Source organism: Neofelis nebulosa, chromosome 1, assembly GCF_028018385.1.
Source record: "Neofelis nebulosa isolate mNeoNeb1 chromosome 1, mNeoNeb1.pri, whole genome shotgun sequence".
Taxonomy (NCBI): Eukaryota; Metazoa; Chordata; class Mammalia; order Carnivora; family Felidae; genus Neofelis; species Neofelis nebulosa.
Genome location: NC_080782.1, coordinates 149,382,465 through 149,407,100, shown reverse-complemented (window position 1 = coordinate 149,407,100; position 24,636 = coordinate 149,382,465). Strand labels below are relative to the sequence as shown.

The window sequence follows — 24,636 nt, the reverse complement described above, 5'->3', positions numbered from 1 at the left end:
TAGTTTTCTTAATTTCTCTTTCTGATAGTTCGTCACTAGTGTTTAGAAATGCAACCGATTTTTGGATATTGATTTTGTGTCCTGCAACTCTACTCAATTTGTTCATTAGCTTTGACATTTTTTTGGTGGAGTCTTAAGAGTTTTCTGTGTATAATATCACACCATCTGCAAATAGAGACAGTTTCACTTCTTTCTTCCTATCTGGATGCCTTTTGTTTATTTTTCTTGCCTAACTTCTCTGCTAGTACTTGTAATTCTGTGTTCACTAAAAGTGGTGAGAGTGGCCATCCTTGTCTTGTTCCTGATCTTAGAGGAAAAGATCTCAGTTTTTCACTGGTGAGGATGATGTTAGCTGTGGGCTTGTCATATATGTGTTTTATTAATTTTGAGGTATGTTCCTTCTATGACCTCTGTATTGAGAGTTTTTATCATAAGTGGATCAGTGGAATTCTGTCAAATGCTTTTTATGCATCTACTGAAGTCCATCTACTTAATATACAAATATCATATTTGTGGATGTCTTAAATCTTAAGTAGGTTTTAGATCTAGATATGAAAGGTGAAATAATAAAACCTGTAGAAGATAATAGAGAAAACTATCTCCATATTTCTCAGAGTAAGAGAAGATTTCTTTAAAAAAGATGAAAAGCACTAACTGCAATGGAAAAGATAAATAACGTTAAACATTACCGTTAAAAACTTTGGTTCATTAAAGGCCCTGTCAATCCATTGGGGAAAATATTCATAATACATATATCTAACAAAGAACTTATATCTGAAATATATGAGCTCTGACAAATTGATAGTAATAATTAAACAGCCCAGGGTGCCTGGATGGCTCAGTCAGTTAAGCGTCTGACTTTGGCTCAGGTCATGATCTTGTGGTCCATGAGTTCGAGCCCCGCATCAGGCTCTGTGCTGACAGCTCAGAGCCTGGAGCCTGCTTTGGATTCTGTGTCTCCCTCTCTCTCTGCCCTTCCCCAACTCACATTCTGTCTCAAAAATAAATAAACATTAAAAAAATAAAAAATAATAATTAAACAGCCCAATAGAACAATGTGCAAGAGATTTTATCAGGCTTATAAAAAACCTAAATTGATCAGTAAATATAGGAAAAGGTGCTCAACTTAATTAACATTAGGGAAATGAGTTAAAACCACAGTGAGATATCAGGACACACCTAATCGAGTGGTTAAAATTTTAAAAATACTGAAAATGCCAAATCTCGGTGACAATGGGGATGTCATTCTCACTCTCTACTGATAGGAATATAAAATTCATACAAGTACTTTGGGAAACTGTCTGGCAGTGTCTGTGAAAGCCAGACATGTGCCTACAGGATGGCTAGTCTCTACCACATGCAGACACATGTGCAAGATTGTGCAGGAGTGTTCCTAACAGCCTTACTTCTAGTAACTCCTAAACAGGGAGAAACTTAAGTCCATAAGCTGGAGAGTGGATAAAAGAAATGTGATCTATTCATACAGCCGGGAAAAGAACTGCAGCTATTTCTACACACCGTGGATGAATCTCACGCATTGAACAGTGAAAGATGCCAGGCAGAGAAGACTATATACTGATGGTTCCTGCTTATTTCAAGTTTGGAAGCGGGCAAAGCTAATCTGTGGCATTAAAAGTCAGGAGAGGGAGGAGGAGAGAGGGTGTCGTGGTTGGAGGCAGCAAGAAGGGGTTTCTGCTGTGCCGATACAGTTGTATTTCTAAACTGGGGAGGTGGCTACATGGGTGAGATCCCTTTGTGATGGTTCACTTGTTGTATCCTATGACTTGTGCATTTTTATGGATGCATATCACATTTCAAAAGAAAAACCTTTAAAAAAACTGCATAAAATACATATTCAGAGGAGTGGGCCCAGTTTACCCCATCCCCATTTTCTACAGATAGTCATTTTCCATTTGTTTCTGGTTGATCATTCTAGTTATCTAGTTTATTTCTACAATATACATGCTCATTGTGTCCACCACTCCCTTCCATGAATTATTATGCTGAACTTCCCTGCATCTTCCTCCACTTTTATAACCTTTAGCTTCTCTCTCTGACCACTTGCCCATATTTGCACAACTAGGGAGACTTCCTGAGTAACCCTGATCAGAGCCCAAATCAGTGTCTGTCAACAAAACATCTCTGTGGCACCACCCTTGCCCCCTTTGCCACACAGATGGGCACCACAGTGGGACTCAGGTGGGAACACAGAATGTGTCTTCAGATCCTACTGAGCACAGAGTAAGTCTCTTACTTGGTGTTGGTGCTTCTTCATTTTGAGGGGCTGCTAGCGCCCTGCAAGCTAAGCCAGATGACAAATGGAGAGGTCTTCCAGCCCTTTTGTACAGGGGAGAGCTCTAATGGGGAATGGAATTGTTCCCCAGGGAGAGAAACCAACACAGCTTCTATAGTAAGTGACCTCATCCTTTGTTTCAAAATGTGAAAGCACAGCTAAAGATGGACAGACTTTCTTTTTTTCTCTTTTTTTTTCATGTTTATTTATGTTTTGAGAGCAAGAGAGATGAGCAGAGGATGGGCAGAGAGAGAGAGGGAGACAGAGAATCCGAAGCAGGCTCCAGCCTCTGAGCTGTCAGCACAGAGCCCAATGAAGGGCTTGAACTCAAAAACCACGAGACCATGACCTGAGACAAAATCAAGAGTCAGATACTTTATCAAACGAGCCACGCTGGTCCCTCTCTCTCTCTCTCTCTCTCTCTTTTTTTTTTTAACTTACACCATGAAAAATTTGCACCAAGTTGCAAAACAAAATTGGAGAACTGACTCTAGAGGAAACAGATATCATTTAGAGACTGGAGAAGAACTTTAAAAAAGAAGTTGCTCGCAGAATGTTTGAGAGAATACATCCGTAAACCAAGCGCAGGTTACTAGGAAGAATAGAGAACAACAAAAAGTTTTTATGAAACAAAAGATATGATGGGTGAAAGAGACAAGTCAGAAGCTGAAACAAGAAGTCAAAGGCATCCAGAAAGATTAAAATAGGAGAGTAAAGACAGGCTCAATCCAAGAGGTACAATATCTATCTAATAAGGTTTTCAGAAAGAAAAAAAGCAAAATAAAATAAGAGGGAAGGGCATAAAGAAAAACATAAAAGTCACGTTTGCAAATCTTCAGATCGTAAAGAGCCATGTAACATGCCAGATAGTGTGAATGTGAAATACTTGCATAGAGGTACATATGCACATGCAAGCTTTGCATACAACAAAGAGAGGATCTCAAAGTTTGGCTCTGGGACACTGATGCCAGAACAATCAACTCAAAACCTGCAGAGCAAAAAAATACTTTAAGATACAGACTTTCTTGTTTATTACAAGGGAAAAAAGACAGTGGTTTGATTCTGATGCTTTTCCAGACAAGTCTAATGCCAGCAAGGCCTGGGCCACCATGCCTCCTTCCCTTCTCTTCTACTCTTCCCTTTGAACAGTTGCTTTGGGATCTCCCTGTGGGGTCTGCAAGGAGTGAGGCTGGGTCAGGGTTCTGAGGGCCAGAACTCCTTGCTTGGTGGGCCTCCAGGTGGTGTCTTAGCAGAGGCCCCCTTTGGCACACACAGCTCTGTACACACTTCTTTATCTTGTCCAGGGAGGGGCAAGTGGCTGGCCCCATTCTCTGGTTTTTCTCAGTTGTAGGTACATCTCAGCATCATGCCCCCCCCCCCACTCCTCTTCTGTGGGAATGCTGTCCTCCAGGCTTCCCTGGAGACATCTGAAGAACAACTTCACCCTGTGATCAGACTCTGCTCACCCAGGGGGAATCAGCTGTTCAACAGGCTGGCCACCCACAGTCCTTCTCGCCTCCCTCCCTGCTTGGGATGTTCTAGCTCATTCCTTAATTCTCCCGTTGCTCCCTGTGTGTCTCCGTTTCCCCCGACTGCTTCTTTGGGCCACACAATGTCACTGGGTTGGCAAAACACTGTGTGTTTTCACTGTTACCTGTGAATTCAGTGGTTCTTTCAAAGCCCCTTGAGTGGGGATGGGGTTGGGCTGGCTGAGGGGGGTGGGGATGGGGGTGGGGTCCTTGGGCATCTTATGTCAGAGGGATGTGGCCTGCTACAGCTCCCCCCCCTTGCTCCTGCTCCCCACCCTCCCCTTTGGGGGCACCTTGTCTGGTTCTGGCCCTTTCCCCACAGACCCCTGGAAGAGAGGAGGCCTTTGACAGGAATGTGGCTCAGAATCTCCTTGGCCAGAGTGCAGGTTCACCAGCTGAGAGCTCTGAGGGCCTTGTCTGCAGCTGAACTACTCCCTCAGCCCTCTCCGCCAGTCCTGGCTGCGTGACAGCAGGGCAGTGTGGCGTCCAGCTCTGCCTGAGCAGCTTCAGGGCCTACCCTCACCACTCCCTGCACGTGCTATGGAAATGAGTGGAGCTGGGGTCTCACAGGACCCAGGGAAGACCTTCCTGAGGGAGTGGGTTCAGAGGGCCAGGGTTCCTGCAGCTTCGGGAGGCGGGGTGGAGGCCATGTATTGCCCAGGGGCCAGAAAGTCACTCCACAAAGTGGGAAGGTGGGAAGTGGGGTGCAGGAGAACAGCAGGCAGGAAGATGCAGAGGGGACTGGGAGTCCTAGCAGTTGAGACCTGGGACACTCACCCCGGCTGCAGTGTGGACACTGACGGACAGGGCTGCTGCCTGGGACCACCTGTCTCCTGGGAAGTTGGTTTGGCTTGTTTGCTCTGGGGACAGTGGTGGGGCAGGGGCACTGGGGCCAGGGCCCCCTGATTCAGGCAGGGCTGTGGGCCTGGGAGCTAGAGACACCCTTTGTCTCTTCCCAGGCTATGCTCCTGTCACCGGGATGTGCCACCCCGTCCGTAGCTGCACTCTGAACCACGAGGATGGCTTCTCCTCGGCGTTCGTGGTGGCCCACGAGACCGGCCATGTGTAAGTGGCTTCGCTGTCCTCACTGCGTGGGGAAGATTGGGGCTCCCCTGTTCTCCTCTGTGCCCTGAGCACTTGAGATGTAATGTCTCCTCTGTATGAAAAGCACTTGGGATGTAATATCCTGACCCCAGCAGTGCACAGGGCAGTTCCCTCAGTAGAATGAACAAATCCAGGGCCACCTTGCTGGGGGCCTTCAAGGCATTATGCCATTCAAGCCCCTGGGCAGGGGCTCCTTACCCCATTTCACACACTAATAACAGGGGCTCTGAGGGAGCCTCGGCCAGAATTAGAGAGCTTGGGGGCAGGGAAGCCACAACCCAACCAGGTGTGCAAGCCCCAGGCGTCCCCTGAATTTGGGGGCCGGGCAAGCTTGATTGTAAACCTCGCAGGGCCGCTGGGTCTGTGCAGGGATGTGCACCCCATCGGTTGAGTGGGTGGAGACTTCGGGCTGCAGACGCCTCCGCCTCCACTGCGTTCTCAAGAAACAGCGCCCCCTGGAGGGCAGGATCCTGAGGGGCAGGCCTCTGCACACTGGCCCCCAAGTGTCCTTGGTTTTAAGAACCCAGCTGGCAGAAAACCCATCTCGGGGCAGACCAGAGAAAACCACGGGGGGAGGGGGGCGGGGAGCCGCTGGGGGAGGTTGGGGCGGCCCCCCAGCTGCCAAGTCAGTGTGGCCAAGGTGTGGCCAAAGTGAGGCTGCTTTTGTCCCCCGCACAGGCTGGGCATGGAGCACGATGGGCAGGGCAACCGCTGTGGTGACGAGGTGCGGCTGGGCAGCATCATGGCGCCGCTGGTGCAGGCAGCCTTCCACCGCTTCCACTGGTCCCGCTGCAGCCAGCAGGAGCTGAGCCGCTACCTGCAGTGAGTACCTCCCCGTGCGTGTCCCGTGGTGACCCCGCAGCCCTGGGTTCAGCTCTAGGAAGGCGCATGCACAGCACCTCCCCACCCCCCGCCCCCTCCACCCCCCCCCAACCCCCGCCCCCAACCCAATGTGCCTGGGCACAGCCCCAGGCCTCAGCCCTCCAGCCTGGGGCACAGGGGAGGGAGAGGGAGAGCAGTGCAGGAGTGTGTGTGTGTGTGTGTGTGTGTGTGTGTGTGTGTGTGTGTGGTGGGGAGAGATCCCATTGTCAGGGTGCCCCGCCTGGCCTGAAGAGTGGGCGCAACAGCTGCCTTTAATGGGATGCCTGGGTAGCTTACAGCTACCGAGATGGGGAGGCAGCACAGCTGAGAGCTGGAGTGTGCAGACAGGCCCACCACCATGGCTCCAGGAGGGGCTGCGGCTGCCTCCTGGGCTGGACATCCCCCTCTCCCCACGGCACTGAAGGCCGCTTGTGGCACCTCTGTGTCTCCTCACAGCTCCTATGACTGCCTGCGGGATGACCCCTTTGCCCACGACTGGCCGGCGCTGCCCCAGCTCCCAGGGCTGCATTACTCCATGAACGAGCAGTGCCGCTTCGACTTCGGCCTGGGCTACATGATGTGCACGGCAGTGAGTGTCAGGGCACCCTGGGGGCTGGGGAGGGGGCACCTCGCCCTGACTGGCTAGCTTCTTAGGAGGCAGCTGGTGTTGGGGTGGCTCTAGAGGGCAGGCCGGAGCAGGCCTCCAGGACGGCAGCCTCTCCCTCTGCATCCACTGCCCCTCACCCACTTGGCACCCAGTGCCCACCTGGCAAGTCCAGACATGGTCCTGGTGACCAGGGCTGTGACCAGGGCATCAGAAGGGATGGCAGGGAAGTACTGGTGAGGCCTCTGCATTGCCTTCAGAGTTCAGGAGGGCTTCCCAGAGGAAGAAGTGAGGTATAAAGGCTAAGTGGGAGGAGAGAACATTCTGGAAGGCAGGAATCACATGTGCAAAGGCCTAGAGGTGAGGGGACATAGCGTACAGAGAACCCACCAGTTGTTACTAGGATCTAGTGCCAGGACAGAGCCAGCAGTAGGAACCCCAGCCATCAGGATTGACTGTACCTGCTGATCAGGGCCCACCCTGTCGCAAGCAGTATGGCGAAAGCATTAGTCTGTGTTAGCATCTGACCTAATGCTCCTCTCAACTGCATGAAGGAAGTATGCAAAGTATTCCCACTTTACAGATGAGGAAACTGAGGACTTAGATAACATGCCTAAGGCCACAGAGCAAGCAAGTGGTGAACTTGGGTACTGATGCAGGTGGTCTAAGCTCTTGCATGACTGCCTAAAGAACTTGGGGGGATTGATTCTCATGACAACAGGAAGCTCTAGAAATGTTTAAAGAGGAGGATAGCATGGCCATATCTGAGTGTCAGCTGGATCCCTCAGGGACATCCTAGAGGAAGAGGTATGGGGATAGCCAAACAGAAAGGCCAGAGAAGAGGCGACTGTGAGGTCCACGGAACAAATATCAAGGGCTGAAGCAAGAGAAGGGCAGAGGGGAGAGCTCCAGGAGGGCTTTAGGGGGTGGAGTCCTCAGCAGGGGGATAGTAGGTGCCCCTAGGGCCCTGCAGTGACAGCCCCTCCTAGCCACCAGCCACTCGTACCTGGGCCAGAGGGATGCCCACCAGCCTTCCTGCCAGGTATACTGACTCCCAGCTGTCTGTCCAGACTCCATGGCAGGTGCCGGGGCCAAAGACTGGAGGCTGGGGAGGCCCCTCAGCCACCACAGGAACAGGAAGCAGCTACTGCATGCTGGAGGTTGTCACAACCTCAGAATCATACAGAGCTCAGGGCACCACATGTGGGCCACCATGGGCCACCAAATCGTGCCTGACTCCACCCTGTCCAAGAGGACCCTGGGGGACCCTAAGGGACCTGCAGTGGGAGGCAGCCTGGTGAGCTGCCCCTGCTCTCTCTTCTAGTTCCGGACCTTCGACCCCTGCAAACAGCTGTGGTGCAGCCACCCTGACAATCCCTACTTTTGCAAGACCAAGAAGGGCCCCCCTCTGGACGGGACCATGTGTGCACCTGGCAAGGTGAGTGGGAGCAGAGGGCAGGCAGTGTGACATGCCCAGATCTCCAGGGACAGGCCCTGCACCCCAGGCGGAGCTGGGTGAGGGGTCTTCTCCAGGCACCCCTGCCTCCTTCCTAATAAATCCTCACATGTGACACCAGAGTTTCTGTCCCCTCCACTTCGAACCCACTATTTCTTCTGTCAGAGCAAACCTGGTGTCTCAGAGTTTCTCACTGTGCTCCAAGCACCCCCCAACTCAGGAATCCCTACTCTGAGGAGCAGTTTCAGGGTTCTGGCAGTCTTCTGTCCCCCCATGGACACTGTGGGTGACTGGGTCACTTCACTTTAAGGCCAAAATTGGGGGTTGGTGACACCTGGATCCCTAGCCCCAGCATCATCAGGCTTAGCTTAGCCTCTCCATCCCTGGGGCCTCTGTGTTTGCCCCCTGGTGGGCACACTTGTTCCCTTGAGGCGGCTCCAGGCTCCATGGCTGGCTGCCCCGGCACCTGCCAGCAGCCTCAGACCCACTTCCCACCCTCCAGCAACTTGACAAAAGATGGGCTTTTCTTACCTTGTCCTTTCTGCCGAAACTCTGGGCCTGGTTCTCACAGGCTCAGATGAAATCACATGCTCACTCTTCAGCAAATCACTTGCTGAGGGCTGGCTCATGTAGGGGAGCCAAAGCGTGGGTGACAGACCACTGATGACAGACCATGTGGGCTCAGCCCACAGAAGCCCTGCAGACCTGGTGTTGGGGATGGGGAGTGGGGAGTGCCCACAGCACCTGTGCCCCAACATCAGGCCTAAAAAGGCCCCCAAATCATCCAGGCCTGAGGTCCCTCCATGCAGGCCTTAAATTCTGGCTACTTTTAGTTCCTGGTAGAGCTTCTTCAAGACACAGATTTCTAAGCCCACTCTTAAAGATTTTGGTTTAGGGTAAGGATCAGGAATTACTTTTGTTTTTGTTTTGTTTTGTTTTGTCTTATTTTTAAATTATTTTTTAATTTTTAATTGTAATAAATTTAGTAATTTAATTTTTTAATATTTTCCCTTTTAACCATCTTCTACAATTCCATGGCCTTTTAGTACATTCACAGTGTTGTGCACCTGTCACCATTATGTAGTTCTAGAACTTCTTCATCACCCCAAAGGGAGACCCCATTAAGCAGTGACTCCCCTATTAAGCTGTCTCCAGCCCCTGGCAACCACTAATCTGCCTCTGTCTCTAAGGATTTTCCCATTCTCAAATTCCACATGAATAGAATCACACAATATGTGGCCTTTTGTGTCTGGCTTCTCTTGTTGAATGTTATTAAGGTTCATTTGTATTGTAGTATGTGTCAGTGTTTTATTCCTTTTTATGACTGAATAATATTCTACCTCATGCTTAGACCACAATTTGTTTATCTGTTCATACATTGATGGACAGTTTGATTGTTCCCACCTTTTGGTATTTGTGAATAGTGCTGCTATAAACACCTGTGTACAAATTTTTGCTTGAAGCTCTGGGAATTGTTGTGGTTTTTTGTTTTTTGTGTTTTGTTTTGTTTAATCAAAATTTATTTATTTATTTTCAGGAAGAGAATTTAGTGATTCATCACTTACATATAACACCTAGTGGACATCCCAACCAGTATCTTCCTTAGAGGCCATTACCCCTTTAGCCCTTCTCCCCACCCAACACCCCGCCAGCAACCCTCAATTTGTTTTCTCTATTTAGGAGTCTCTTATGGTTTGTCACCTGCTCTGTTTTTATCTTATTTTTGCTTTCTTTCCCTTATGTTCATCTGTTTTGTATCTTAAATTCCACAGATGAGTAAAATCATATGATATTTGTCTTTCTCTAACTGACTTATTCTGCTTAGCTAATATACTCCAGTTCCATCCATGTTGTTGCAAATGGCAAGACTTCATTCTTTTTCATTACTGAGGAATATTCCATTAAATATATATACCACATCTTCTTTATCCATTCATCAGTCATTGGGCATTTGGGATCTTTCCATACTTTGGCTATTGTTGATAGTGCTGCTATAAACGTTGGGTGCATGTGCCCCTTTGAATCAGCATTTTTCTATCCTTTGGATAAATACCTAGTAGTGCAATTACTGGGTTGTAGGGTAGTTCTAGTTTTCATTTTTTGAGGAACGTCCACACTGTTTTCCCAACCCCATTTGCTCAAGAGACTCTCTTTTTCCCATTGGATATTCTTTCCTGCTTTGTCAAAGGTTAGTTGGCCATACGTTTGTGGGTCCACTTCTGGGTTCTCTATTCTGTTCCACTGAGCTAAGTGTTTTTGTGCCAGTACCATACTGTCTTAATGATTACAGCTTTGTAATACAGCTTGAAGTCTGGAATTGTGATACTCCAACTTTAGTGTTCTTTTTCAGGATTGCTTTGGCTATTCGGGGTCTTTTCTGGTGCCATACAAATTTTAGGATTGTTTGTTCTAGCTCTGTGAAGAATGCTGGTGTTATGTTAGGGTGGGAACTGGTGATTTTTAAGAGTGCGCCCAGGTGATTTGGCAATGCCCCCAGACTTCATGAGCTGTTAGAAGTTCGAGGTGGGTTGTTGTTAGTAATATGCCAGGGATCTCGTAAAACCAGAACTGACCACATAGCCCTCCTCCCGCACAGGAGCTCAGTGGAGGGAACACGGGCCCAGGAGCATTTGCCACATACCTTATGACCAGCTTTGTAAACACTGAGCTGGGGGCTGAGACTAGCTAGCATGGCTTCCTGCCCCATCCGTGTCCTTACTTTCGACCCGTCCACCCTGCACAGAGAGAAGGTGGATGTGATGGGAGGCAGTCCTGCACAGGCTTTTACCCCACAGGACCCCCAGCCGCTGGGAGGAACATGGGCCAGAGAATGCCTGCACTTCCAGCCAGTCGGCCCCCCTTTTCTTGTGAGGAGGGTGAGGGGAGGTGGTGTCTGGTAAGAAAGGTGCCCAGATGTGGCCAAAGTGCTCCTCCTCACAGAAACCACTGACCTGGCCACTGCCCTTCCTTCATTTTAGGTGGTGGGACCCTGGTTCGTTTAGCCCAGTAAATAAAATTACATTCTGTTTGTTAAATAACAGAGCAATGCTGAAGGCATCCGGGGCAGAGCTGGGGCTGGGGTCAGCCCACCCTGGTTCACAAGAGCACAGGGGAAAACTGACCCACATCAGGGATTCTTGGTGTGTGTGGAGGGGGTGGGTGCAGGGACACAGGAAGAGGCAGGCGCACATCCTGGGACCTATCACACTCCTCTGCCTGTGTGTGTTTGTATGTTGCAGTCTTACTCGTTATTGCATGTAATTTTTTATTTGGGAGGCAGCCCTCCCTTACCTTCCCCTTTCCTGCAAAATAGGGGAGTGAGGAGGGCACAGGCAGAAGTCTGGCTTCATTGGAGAAATAGCAGGACATCTCAGGGATGGGGAGGCATGGCTGTGAAGAGTTCAGCTGTCCCTTTCCCTCTGGCCCCAGGACCACCACCACCCCCCCTCCTGCAGGGAGTGACAGAGCTTAGGCTCAGGACACAGTGTGGCCTCCTAGGATCCTCATTGTCCACATTCTCCAGCAGCTCATCCCAAGCACGTTGTCCCCTCTTGGCCTCCACAGCCAGATTATGCCCCTGCTTACTCAGTGTTGTGTATCCACCATTTCCCAGAGACAGAACAATCCGTACCTACATTCCACACACAGGGATGACCTAGAGAGAGCAAACAAATGAACCATCCGCCTTCCACTCTCTAGGTTCATGGCGAGCCTGCCCTGGGTCAGAATCTGTGAGGACCGGGTAGGCAGGGGATGTCAACAGCACCCTTGGGGTTCGGGGCCCCGTGCCTCAGAGAGATGAAGCAGAGAGGATCAAGGTGGGGAGGAGCAAGGGCCAGTGGTGTATGGCTCTCCCATGGAATCAAGAGGTGGGTTTGGCTGAGAGGGGAGAGGGGAGCGTGTTGCCCTCTGACAGAGAAGTGGGCAGTGGGCCTGAGCATCAGTCTGCTTGGTCAGATTCATTCATTCATTCATTCCTTCACATTCACTGCATGTGTCTTGCCCCTCCACCTCCTTCAGACCTTACGGTCTGTGGCGGTCAGCCATGAACATGAAGAGGCAGTGAGGACGGGCCTGGGGAGTGGCCAGTTGGGGAACCCAGAGAGACTTCCCAGTCAGTGACCCCCACTGACGCCCGAAAAGTGAGAGGAGCAGTCCAGGTGGGAGATGGTGCAGGGCGGGAGCCTGGAGAGGAAGGCCAGGGAGGGCAGATGAAACAGGGAGGACTTGTGTTTCATAGTACAGTGTATTTACATAAAATTTGACATGGAAGAAGGCCAAGAGATCAGAGAAACAGTTTGTTTGTCATGGATCCCGAAGGAAGGGTTCCAGGGGGCCATGCTCCGAAGTACCAGGGTGGGTCAGGTTAGGAGGCAAAGCATGGGAGCAGCTGTGGTTTCTGTAGAAAGGAACAGGTGAGGCAGGGTAAGCAGGCTTGGGATTGGTCAGTGTGAATAATTTCAGTGGGTAGGAGGGACTGATACCTCTGGTATCATCCAGTACCTTTCCCTGGGGTGATTTGAACAGGAGAAGGTGACCTTGAATGTGAGAGTCTGATAGAGGAAGTGTTTGGGTCATCAGCTCTGGATTATTGGTTGGTTTGCATTTAAAAATCCTGCTACTGGGTGAGTTGTTTACTATCCTTAGAAACTGGCTAATCCTGGAAGGGGCAGTCCCTTTAGGGTCAGCAGGCATCCAGATGTCAAAGCATCAGAATCCAGGAAACAAAAAACTTGGTGATTACCCATGGCTCCCCAGGAGGCTACAGTGACAGCCTGTCCCTGTCGTGCCCTGTTCAGGGTGCTGGCCAACGTTGCTCAAATCTGCTGCCAGACAGGCACGCCCTGGAACAGAGTCAGGCCAAGCACAGAGGGTCCTTTCAGGTGCCCTCTGCCCCACAGGCCAGGCTGGTGGGCTCACCTTGCCCTCCCTGATTGAGCCAGGGTTGGAGCAGAGGGGGGTCAAAGATGGTTCCCACCTCAGCATGTTGGCAGGAAAGAGTCCTCCAAGTGCTCTCACATTGACACACAGCATCTTGGGGAAGCAACACCCACTCTCCGTTTTCATTAATTTAGTTTCAGAGACACAGGCCTGGTGTAAGGGCCCCATGATGCCCCTGTGTCATGCCTCATGTTTCCCTTGCACAGCTGAGAAGGGGCAAGCAGGCATAGTGACAGGGGCAGCCCAGGATCTGGACCCAAAAGTTCAAGCCCTGGGTCTCCTTCCTCACCATGTGACCTCGGGCATCCTTTCTCTTCTCGGGCAAGTCACCTAAGTGTCCAGCTCACTTATCCTCACAGGCTCCTGGCATGTGGTACCCACTTGGCACATGCTGGCAGGTAGAGGAAGGCTGAGGACCTCAGTGGTTCAGAAATGCTAACCATGTACTTCCCTGAAACAGGCAGTCTGCCTTTCAGGCTTTCAGAGCAACCCAGCAGAATTCCTGGCCCCTGCCTCGATGCATCAGTGTTCTCCACGGTATTATGCTGTGAAGCAGCTCCCTTGGATTTGTCACAGGCTCAGGATTCACTCAGGACAAGTGGCTTTGTGCTTTTAAATGTTTCAGCCTCTCTATTGTATGAAATATTTGTAGGCATTTAAACATATGTTTATAAAGCATTTTTAATAACCTTAAACATGTTTTTTAAAATAATAGCACTGAGGCATCGGAGTATGAAATTGTTCACATGGGGTGATGTCAAATGCTCGTAGTCATTCAGGAGGAAATAAAACAAAATATCGGAAAGATGTCTTCTGAGTGGTGGAATTAAGGGTAGTTTTCCTTTCTTTCTGCCTTGCTTCGTGTTCTCTACAATGCATGTGTATTGCCTCTGTGCATTTGGACCCAAATTTGTGGGAGAGGTGGCCCATCACAATGTGGGATGTTCTGAGTTGTCCTGAGCCCAGCTTCCTATTTCCAGACTTGGCACCAATTTGTCCCATAGGGACAAGGGGACCACTGTCTGGCCTCCTCCATCCTCCTGGTCCTTGGTGCCCTCGACCAGCAGTGACTTGGAAGTTGGACCCCAGTCACAGCCTTCAGAGATGCCAAGAGCCCTCTCTCCCTCTGTGTCTGAGTCAGCTCAGGGTGCTGTAACAAAAATGCCATAGACTGGGGGATTCAACAGCCAACATTTGTCTCTCCCAGTTCTGGAGGCTGGAAGTCTGAGATCAGGATGCCAGATGGGTCAGGTTCTGGCGACAGCTGCAGAATGCCATCTGCCCTTGCTGTGTCCTCACGTTTCAGAGACAGAAATAGTCTTTCTAGTGTCTTATTATAAAGATGCCAATCTCATAAGGGGCTTCACCCTCATGACCACCAGGTCATGTGATGGGTCTAATACCATCACATTGGTGCTTAGGCTTGAACATAAGAATTTGGGGAGGATGCAAACATTCATTCCACAGCATCTTCTTACCTGGGCCGTCTTCCCTGCCTGCCAGCCCCACCTTGCACCACCAGCTGGGGGGCCACCAGCCAGTGTTTCTGTGGGTTCTTTCCTTCTCTTCCATGATTGAGTGAGGGGCACTTTGGGGTAAGATATGACGTAACTGTGGTCTGGAAGGTCATGACCAGCATCATTGGTGGCCTGCAGACACATCTGCCTGACCCCAGGCTTGCCAGCTGTGCACCAGCCTTATGATGGTGGAGCCTTTGACTGCTTGCCCAGAGCCTGGGAAGGAGAATCTGGAGAGTGGAAGACTCTGTCTCACCTCACAAGGGCTCACACTGGTATGAAGGCAGGTCTGGGAGTCCCTTGGTAGGTTAGGAAGGGTGAGAAGCCTATGGAAGGAAGGAAGGAAGGAAGGAAGGAAGGAAGGAAGGAAGGAAGGAAGGAAAGGGAGAGAGGGAGGGAGAAAGGAAGGAAGGGAAAGAAGAAGGAAGGAAGGAAGGAAGGAAGGAAGGAAGGAAGGAAGGAGAGGGAGAGAGGGAGGGAGGAAGGAAGGAAGGAAGGAAGGAAGGAAGGAAGGAAGGAAGGAAAAGAAGAAGGAAGGAGAGGGAGAGAGGAAGGGAGGAAGGAAGGAAAGGAAAGAAGAAGGAAGGGAGGGAGGAAGGAAGGAAGAGAAAAAGGAAGTAAGGGAGGGAGGAAGGAAGGGAGGGAGGAAGGAAGGAAGGGAAAAAGGAAAGAAGGAAGGGAGAGAAGAAGGAAGGAAGGAAGGGAGAGAAGACGGGAGGGAGGGAGGAAGGAAGGAAGGAAGGAAGGGAGGAAGGAAGGGAGAGAAGGAGGAAGGAAGGGAGAGAAGAAGGAAGGAAGGAAGGAAGGGAGGGAGGGAGGAAGAAAGGAAGGAAGGGAAAGAGGAAGGAAGGAAGGGAGGAAGGGAGAGAAAGAAGGAAGGGAGGGAGGGAGGAAGGAAGGAAGGAAGGGAGGAAGGAAGGAAGGAAGGAATGAAGGAAGGGAGGGAGGGAGGGAGGGAGGGAGGAAGGAAGGAAGGAAGGAAGGAAGGAAGGAAGAGCTGAGACAGGCTCCCAAGCAGAGATGTGCACAGGGGTAGGGGAGGCAGGCATGGGTTTGTCTGAGAGAGGAGAATCAGGAGGGAAGCGTGGCAGTGACGTGGGTACAGAGTTGGCAGCATGGCTCCCTAGGAATGGACTCTGAGACAGAGATCCAATTGTGGGCATCTTCCTGGGGAATGCCTGCAGGATCACCGTCTGTGGGAAGAGTGAGGCATCAAATAGCAATATGGCCACGTTATGGGTCTCAGCAGACCCCACCCAAAGCTCTGGGCTGAACTTTCAGACCTGTGCCCAACTTTGACCAGTGGTTGGCTGTGGCTATTCCCAGGAAAGAGGCATGACTCTGGGCTAGGCAGCGCTCTTTGGCTGAGGGCATTTCCTGGAGAAGGACTCAACTGTGAGCACAGACAACCAACACACTTCACGGCTGGGGGAGCGAGAGCCTCAGTCCTGAAGGGGGATGTCTTTTTGGCATCTGCTGCCCTGGGTGTGGGGGAAGGAAGTGGAGTGTTAGGCTTCCTGAGCAGCAGCATTTGCAAAGGCTTCGAGGGAAGCAAGTGTGGTCTGTCCAGAGACCAGTCAGTGTCTGGGTGCCTGGCATGGTGGTGGCAATGAGCCATGAGGGGCGAGTAGGAGCCGGTCATGCAGGGCCAGGCTAGGCTAAAGAGCTAGTCTGAATCCTGCAGCAGTAGGAGCCTGCAGAAGGTTTTGAGAGAAGAGCAGAGGTGAATCCACCATGAATCTTAGGATGCGCGTGCTCCATCACCTCATACTTCCATTGGGCCCCTTACGATGTCATGTGTTCACATGGTCATGTGTTTTCGTAAAGTTTGCAGAAGTAATTTAACTGTAATCAATTAAGATCACTTCTCTTTTCACATCCCCTTCCCCTCCGATATACTTCTTGCACCGGCAGTAGAGTGGCAATGCGTGCTCTGTGGCTTCGACTAAGGAGAAATTGCATTTGAAGTCTGTTTACTGGCTTGTGTATGTGGTCTCAGTATCTTTCGTGTCCTGTTAAGTTACTGACTGTAGCTGTCCAGGGGCAGGAATAACGTCTAGAGACACTCCGGCCACCACCACGTCAATTCACTGTGGAATCTGCGTGTTACGCGGCTCATGGCCCTCAGATCATTGCAGAAAAAGTGGCTCAGCTATACCTGAGGGCACAACGGCTTCCGTATTGGCAATAGTTTATGTTTGCTTCTGAGGTTTATCTTGCAAACGGGCTCCTTTAAACACAGATCCAACTTGGGTGTTTCTTTAAAAAGGCTAAGTGTAACCAGATGGTCTGCTTGTTAAAAAGCTGTCCACGCCTCACAGCATATGGATTTCAAAATATAAGAGGTGCTAAAATAAATTTTCAGAGACCAGGAGAGAAAGCTGAGTGCAAATGGGATGCAGAAAGTTTATTCAAAACGTTGATGAAGCTTCAATACACCAGTTGAACTGCAACTTTGAAAGTTGTTTTGGAACTCTTTGGTAAAAAAATAAGGGAGAAATTACAGACTTCTGATTTGGACAGATGCATAAAGGTACCATCTTTTGTCATTTTCAAGTTTATGTATTAAATAAAATTCAGATAAAAATTAATAGAAGGCAAGAGGAGGAAAAGGAGTAAAGAAATCAGGAGAAGTAATGCCGACTTTGAAAATTTAACTGTAGGGGAACCTTGGTGGCTCAGTCGGTTGAGCGTCCGACTTCAGCTCTGGTCATGATCTCATGGCTCGTGGGTTCGAGCCCCACATTGGGCTCTGTGCTGACAGTGTAGAGCCTGGAGCCTGCTTCCGATTCTGTGTCTCCCTCTCTCTCTGTCCCGTTCACACTGTCGCTTTCTCTCAAAAATAAATAAATGTTAAAAAAAAAATTTTTAACACAAAAATTTAATTGTAACGAGAAAAGGTTTCAGATCAAACCCAAAGCAGCCATTCATTAGGAGGAAGAGATAAATATCAAAGCGAAGGAACAGACAGGCTCTTGAAATGTTTGACATTAACTGGATTCAGTTAATGAAGAGGGGTGAATTTGATGAGCACATTGGAAAAGCATTTAAACTTCTTTCTGACTTGACATGAAATGTTGACAACATCAAAGACAACATGAAGCTCAGAATATTACCCCTGCAATAAGTAAGAATGTCAACAGGAACTGTTACTGAGTGTTCCCAATTCAGAGAGCGTTTAAAATCAGGCTCTGAGAGAGAAAACTTGAAATGCCCTGAAATCCATATCAGAAAACAAACTGGATAGCAGTGTCTCCATATTTGATCATCTCAGTGTTCCCATTACACCACCAATAGCTTATCTAAATTATCAATAATTTAAAAATGAAGGGGAGCTGGGTAGCTCAGTCAGGTAAGTGTCAGGACTCTTGATTTCTGCTCAGGTCACGGCCTCACGGTTCATGACATCGAGCCCCACCTGGGGCTCAGCACTGACAGCACAGAGCCAGTTTGAGATTCTCTCTGTCCCTTTCTCTCTGCCCCTCCCCACCTCAAAATAAATAAATAAACTTAAAAAAAAATAAAATATTTCCCTCAACCTGCTCAAACCAGGATTAGGAAGCTGTCACACACAGACCCATGCTTCCTGCCACCTGGTTTCCTCCCCTCCCCCACCAACAGCTTCATTAAGATGTGATTCACATTTAAAATCACCAGTTCATGGTTTTCTGTATATTCACAGAGTTGTGCAACTTTCACCACGATCAAATTTTAGAATATGGTTGTCACTCCCCAAAGAAGCCGCGTACTAGTGTTAGCAGTCTCTCTGGTTCAATCCTCTCCACTCAGCCTCCACCACAGTCCTGAGCAATCACTAATCTACTTTCTGTCTGTGTAGATTTGCCTCTTCGGGACATTTCTTATAAATGGACTCATATAATATGTGTCCTTTGTTCCTGGCTTTCTTTAATAGTATAGCATTCCTAAGACTCATCCGCTTGTAGCGTCTATCTATGTTGTAGTGTGTGTCTGTACTTTATACCTTTTAGTGGCTAATAATCCATTGTGGAGAAACACTGTGTTTTATTTATCCATTTATCATTGGATGGGCATCTGAATTTTTTCTGCTTTTCAGCTTTTATGAGAAATGCTGCTATGAACGTTCCTGTATGAGTTATGGGTAGATGCGTCGCTTTTCTTGGATACGTACCTGGGAGTGGAATTGTTGAATCTTACCGCAGCTCTCTGTCTCACGTTTTGCAAAACTGCCAGACCAGTTCCCAAAGCAGCTACACTTTTTTTACATTTGAGCTAGCATTGTCGTGAGGGTTCTGATTTCTCCACATCCTCCCTGGAACTTGTTGTACTCTGTGTTTTTCTTGAATGTGGATGTGAAGTGTCACTTTGTTGTGGTTTTTTGTTTTGTTTTGTTTTTTAGAGAGTAAGAGCATGTGCATGCTTGCATGAGTGGGGAAGGGGCAGAGGGAGAGACAGAGCGAGAGAGAGGGAATCCCAAGCAGGCTCCACACTCAGCACAGAGCCTGATGCAGGGCTCCAACCCACAAACCATGAGATCATGACCTAAGCTGAAATCAAGAGTCAGACGCTTAACGGACTGAGCCACCCAGGCGCCCCCTCACTGTGGTTTTGATTTCCCTAGTAATGTTGAGCATCTTTTCACCATGTGCTTAGTGGCTGTTCATATATATATATACACACACAAACATACACACACATATATGTGTGTGTTTCTTTTGGGGGGATAGATGTCTGTTCATTTCCTCTGAATATTTTCTAATTGAGTTATTCATCTTTCTATTATTGAGTTACAGGAGTTCTTTATATATTCTGGATACAAGTTCCGTATTGGGGTTATCAGATGGATCATTTGCAAGCATTTTCTCCCATTTTATGGGTTGTCTTTTCAATTTCATGACAGTATCATTTGATGCACAAAAGGTTTCAATATTGGTGAGGTCCAATGTATCGGTTTTTTTTTTTTTCTTTTGTTGCCTGTGCTTCTAGCGTTGTATCTAAGAAATCATTGCCGTTAGGTCAAGAAGATGTATTTCTGTGTTGTATTCGGAGTACAGTCCTCACATTTAGGTTTATGATCCATTTTCAGCTGATTTTTTTGTGTGAGGTGTGAGATAGGGATCCAATTTCATCCTTCTCTGAGTGTGGATTTCCAGTCATCTCAGCACCATTATCAAAGAGACTTTTCTCTTTCCATTGAATCATCTTGTCATCCTTGTTGAAAACCAACTGACCACATGTAAGGGCTCATTGCTGGAGTATGCATTCTGTTGCATCACTAGATTTGTCTTTCCTTATGGGAGGGGCACATGGTCTTGATTACTGTAGTTTTGTATTAAGCTTTGAAGTAGGGAAGCATGAGTCATCCTACTTTGTTCTTTTTCTTTTGTTTTTCCTAAAGATTTATTTATTTTTGAGAGAGAAGAGTACAAGTGGGGAAGGGATAGAGGGTGGCAGGTACAGAAGATCTGAAGCAGGCTCCACACTGATAGCAGTGAACCCGATGCGGGGCTCAAACTCATGAGCCATGAGATCATGACCTGAGCCAAGTCTGATGCTCAACTGACAGAGCCATCCAGTTGCCCCTACTTTGTTCTTTTTCAAGATTGTTCTGGCTGTTCCCAGTCCTTTGAGCTGTCAGAATGGCTAGAACCAAAAAAATAAAGAAATAACAAGTGTTGGTGAGGATGTCCATGTCAATTTTAGGAGCAGTTTCTCAATTTCTGCAAAACTCCAGTAGGGATTTTGATAGGATTACATTGAATCTAGAGTGTCGACATACTAACAGCCTGACCCATAAAATGGGATGTCTTTCTTTTTATTTGGATCTTTATTTCAACAGTGTTTTGTAGTTTTCAGTGTACATATTTTGTACTTCTTTGACTCCATTTATTACTAAGGTTTTTTTTTTCTTTTTGGTGCTATTGTAGATAGATTTTCAGTTTCACATTCAGTTTATTCATAGAATAAAATTCACGGAAATAACAATTGATTTTTCTATATGGATCTTGTGCCCTGCCATCTCACTGAATTTCTTTATTGGATCTAATAGTATTTTAACAGATTCTTTAGGAGTTTATATAAGATCATGTCATCTGCAAGTAGAGATAGTTTTACTTCTTCTGTTCCAGTCTGGATGTCTTTTGTTTCTTTTTCTTGGCCACTTGTCCTGGCAAGAACTTCCAGTACAATGTTGATTAGAAGTCTTTTTTTTATTTTATTTTTTATAATTTACATCCAAATTAGCTAGCATATAGTGCAACAATGATTTCAGGAGTAGATTCCTTAGTGCCCCTTACCCATTTAGCCCATCTCCCCTCCCACAACCTCTCCAGTAACCCTCTTTTGTTCTCCATATCTAAGAGTCTCTTATGTTTTGTTCCCCTCCCTGTTTTCACATTATTTTTGCTTCCCTTCCCTTATGTTCATCTGTTTGGTCTCTTAAAGTCCTCATGTGAGTGAAGTCATATATTTGTATTTCCTTGACTAATTTCACTTAGCACAATACCCTCCAGTTCCATCCACATAGTTGCGAAAGGCAAGATTTCATTCTTTTTGATTGCCAAGTAATACTCCATTGTGTATATATATATATATATATATATATATATATATACCACATCTTCTTTATCCATTCATCCATTGATGGACATTTGGACTCTTTCCATGCTTTGGCTATTGTTGATAGTGCTGCTATAAACATTGGGGTGCATGTGTCCCTTCGAAACACCATACCTGTATCCCTTGGATAAATACCTAGTAGTGCAATTGCTGGGTCGTAGGGTAGTTCTGTTTTCAGTTTTAATGAGGAACCTCCATACTGGTTTCCAGAGTGGCTGCACCAGCTTGCATTCCCATACCTACATCTCTCCTACCAACCAACGTGCCAGTGGTAAATTCCCGTAGAAGTCTTGTTCCTGATCACAGGGAAAGCATTCATTCCTTCATGATTAAGCATGATGTTAGCTGTGTGTATTTCCTCGATGTCCTTTAGCAGATTGAGGAAATTCTCTTCTGCTCCTTGTCCTGTGTGTGTGTGTGTGTGTGTGTGTTTTCAGGAAAGGATGTTGGATATTGCCAGATTTCTTTTTTTGAGTCTTGCAGCAATCATACAGTTTGTTCTTTATTCTGTTAATATGGTTTATTACATTGATTGATTTTCAGATGTTAAACCTGCGTTCCTGGGTAAACGTCACTTGGTCATGGTGTATAATCTTTTAATATGATGTTAGATTTGGTTTGCTAGGGTTTTGTTGAGGATTTTTCCATCTGTTTTCATAAGAGATAAAGGTCTTTGTCTGATTTTGGTATCAGACTAATGCTAGTCTCAGAGAATGAGTAGGGAAATTTCTTCCTTTTCTATATTTTGGAAGAATTTTTAAAGGATTGGTATTAATTTTTCTTTAAATGTTTGGTAGAATTTATCAGAGAAACCATCTGGGATTGGGCTATAATTTGTGAGAAGTTTTAAATCACTAATTTAACCTCTTTGTTTGTTATTCATCTGTTCTGATTTTCTATATCTTATTAAGTTGGTTTTGGTAGTCTGTGTTTCTTCTAGAAACTTCTAGAATTTAAATTATTCTTTGGTGCCATTTGCTTTCAGCCTGAATAACTTCCTTTAGTATTTTCTTACGAGGAATGCTGCTAGCAACGAAATCTCCTTGTTGCTGTTTGTGTGGGAATATCTTTTTCACCTTTATTGTTGAGAGCTAATTTTACTGGTCATCCTTGATTAACACCACTGCCTCTGGCCTTCATTATTTTGTTTTTAATATTTTTAAATTTTTTAATGTTTATTTATTTATGAGAGAGACACAGGTGAGTGGGGGAGGGGCAGAGAGAGAGGGAAACACAGAAACCGAAGCAGGCTCCAGGCTCCAAGCGGTCAGCACAGAGCCCACATGGGGCTTGAACTCACAAACTGAGAGATCATGACCTGAGCTGAAGTGGGACGCTCAACCAACTGAGCCACCCAGGCGCCTCTAGTAGACATTCTTGAATAAACATTTCTCTATTTGTTGTATCGACTTTAGAACAATCTCCAGATACTTTGAGTGGTTGTTAAAAAACAAAAAAGGATTTTCACCAGTTACGTGGTTATCCTACTGAGGAGAGAGTTCACCCGGCTCCTCACAGGTCCACTGTAGATGTTTCTGTTTGCTGCCTGTTTTTGTAAACAGAGTTTTATCGGAACACAGTCCATTCACTTATCTGTTGTCGGTAGCCGTGTTCATGCCCCAGTGGCAGAGCTGAGTAGTTGCAACTGAGATCATGCAGCCAAAGTAGCTACTGGCCCTCACGGAAAAAGTGTGCTGAGGCATGGCTGCGTTATCTTTCTATTCTCAATACGGAAAACAGTTCCGCTACAAAATGACATCTTGAAACTGGACGACAACTGGGGTGCCCGGGGTCTGTTCGGCTCCTGTTCGCGAACCTGCGGTCTAGGTGTCCTGTGAAGAGGGAATGGAGGAGTGTGCCGTCAGAATTTCAGGAAAAGGAGGCGCCTGGGTGTGGGTTAAGTGTCCGCCTCTTGGTTTTAGCTCAGTTCGTGATCTCATGGTTTCCTGAGTTCGAGCCCCACATGGGGCTCTGTCATGGGGCTCTGTGCTGGCAACGAGGAGCCTGCTTAGGATTCTCTCCCTCCCTTGCTCTTTGCCCCTCCCCCACTCACACTGTTTCTGTCTCTCTCAAAAAAAAATACTAAAAAGAATTGCAGGAAAAGTTATGAAAAGTTGTGACAGTCAGTGAATCTGAAAAAAAATCATTGTTCTCTGCTTCCGGTTGTTTGTGGTACTGGACCCTTTTAAATTTTTAACTTTTTGTGATAGCTTTTCTTATCCTAAGTCAGTATTCCATTTCCTATCTGATTTAGTATTTTAAATTTTGTAATTTTTTTCCCTGAAATGGCCCTGAATTACATAAGCGTCTTCCCCGTGGCAGGCTGGGGAGTGGTGTGACCAGATTCATGCTGTGGATTTGTGTTCTCTGAGCTCAAGTGTTCTATTCACTGTATTCCTGAATTTTTAGCATGTCAGCTTGTCAACTGACCTTCATTTCCATTATATGTCCTTGAAGTTGCCTTTTGTACGTAAACAAGTAGATCCTGTATGTCTCTGGAGTCACTGGCTTGACCTGCCAGTTGCATCTTTATGAAAGGGCCTGGTGTGGGCTTCACCTGGGGACATGGTGTGGGGCAGGCTCTGGCGGAGGGGACAGCAGGCTGGACAGGATGTTGAGGATGGCTGGGAGACCAAGGCGGTGGTCAGGGGGGAGGAGGGTGTCTTTCACCTCGCTGCACCTCCTGATGGGGTTCTGACTTTCTAGGGCAAGTAGGGTCTGCTCTCTCTCAGAACCTCTAGAGCCAAACCAATCTCAAAGGAACTGCAGGTAGAAAGGTATGGGGTGTCTGAGTGGCCCTGGAGTGGTGGGTCATAGGAGTGACCTTTCTTTCAGCACTGCTTTAAAGGACACTGCATCTGGCTGACGCCTGACATTCTCAAACGGGATGGCAACTGGGGCGCCTGGAGTCCGTTCGGCTCCTGCTCACGCACCTGCGGCACAGGTGTGAAGTTCAGGACCCGCCAGTGTGACAACCCACAGTGAGTTGGCCGCGCTGTTTCGCGCCTTCCCGTGTGGTAGCTGAGGTCCCCAAGACCCCTCCCTGGCTGACCCTGTCCTGCAGGGTTCCTATGGCTGCACACCACTTGTGCAGAGGGTGTCCTCCTCACCATTCATGGGACAAAGCAGAGACTCCTAGAGGGGAAGGTCATGCAGCCTGCAGTGGCCGAGCCAGGCCTAGAGGCTTGGAAACCTGGTCTCCAATTCTCTGGCCAAGGGCCATTCCCCCAACCTGGCCCACACCCTCTTCTAGACACCAGCTTCCTCTGCCCTTCTTGGTCAAGGGCATGGAGTAAGGTATCATAGAGACAGGGAAATGGGCATAAGGAGGAGGGCCCTCTCGGGCTCCAGGATGCTGGGAGCCTGAGCAGGGGAGCCGCTGTCTGCAGTCAGGCAAGAGGCAAGGTCAGGGACATGCCATTGCAGGCATGTATGGTGCAGATCACCTAGGGAGGCTGCCCCTGGGGTCTGCCAGCTCCCACTCCCAAACAGGCTCCTCCTCCTGCCTCCCATGCAGACCCAAGGCCCTGTGCTGTGTTGTCCTCCACCAGGGTCCTTGAATCTCCCCCGTTATACCTCCACTCTGTGAAGATCTCTCAGGTCTGTGCCCTTCCTAATTCACGCCCCACCCCTCCTCCACCTTGCCTCACCCATGGTGATGTGCCCATGGGCTCCTGCAGCTCTGTGAGGCTTGGGGTGCATCAGTGAGCCCCGAGCCTCAGGCAGCCTACCTT

At 48.0% G+C, this 24,636-nt stretch overlaps 1 protein-coding gene across 1 annotated transcript in view; it reads left to right on the top strand.

Moving 5' to 3' along the window:
* Positions 1-24,636, top strand: part of ADAMTS2 (ADAM metallopeptidase with thrombospondin type 1 motif 2) — a 245,498-nt gene that overhangs the window by 190,515 nt on the left and 30,347 nt on the right. The window contains exons 7-11 of the mRNA XM_058739385.1: positions 4,782-4,887; positions 5,605-5,748; positions 6,244-6,376; positions 7,716-7,829; positions 23,738-23,883. Of these exons, the coding sequence (XP_058595368.1) occupies positions 4,782-4,887; positions 5,605-5,748; positions 6,244-6,376; positions 7,716-7,829; positions 23,738-23,883 (643 nt within the window). The remainder of the gene's footprint in view (positions 1-4,781; positions 4,888-5,604; positions 5,749-6,243; positions 6,377-7,715; positions 7,830-23,737; positions 23,884-24,636) is intronic.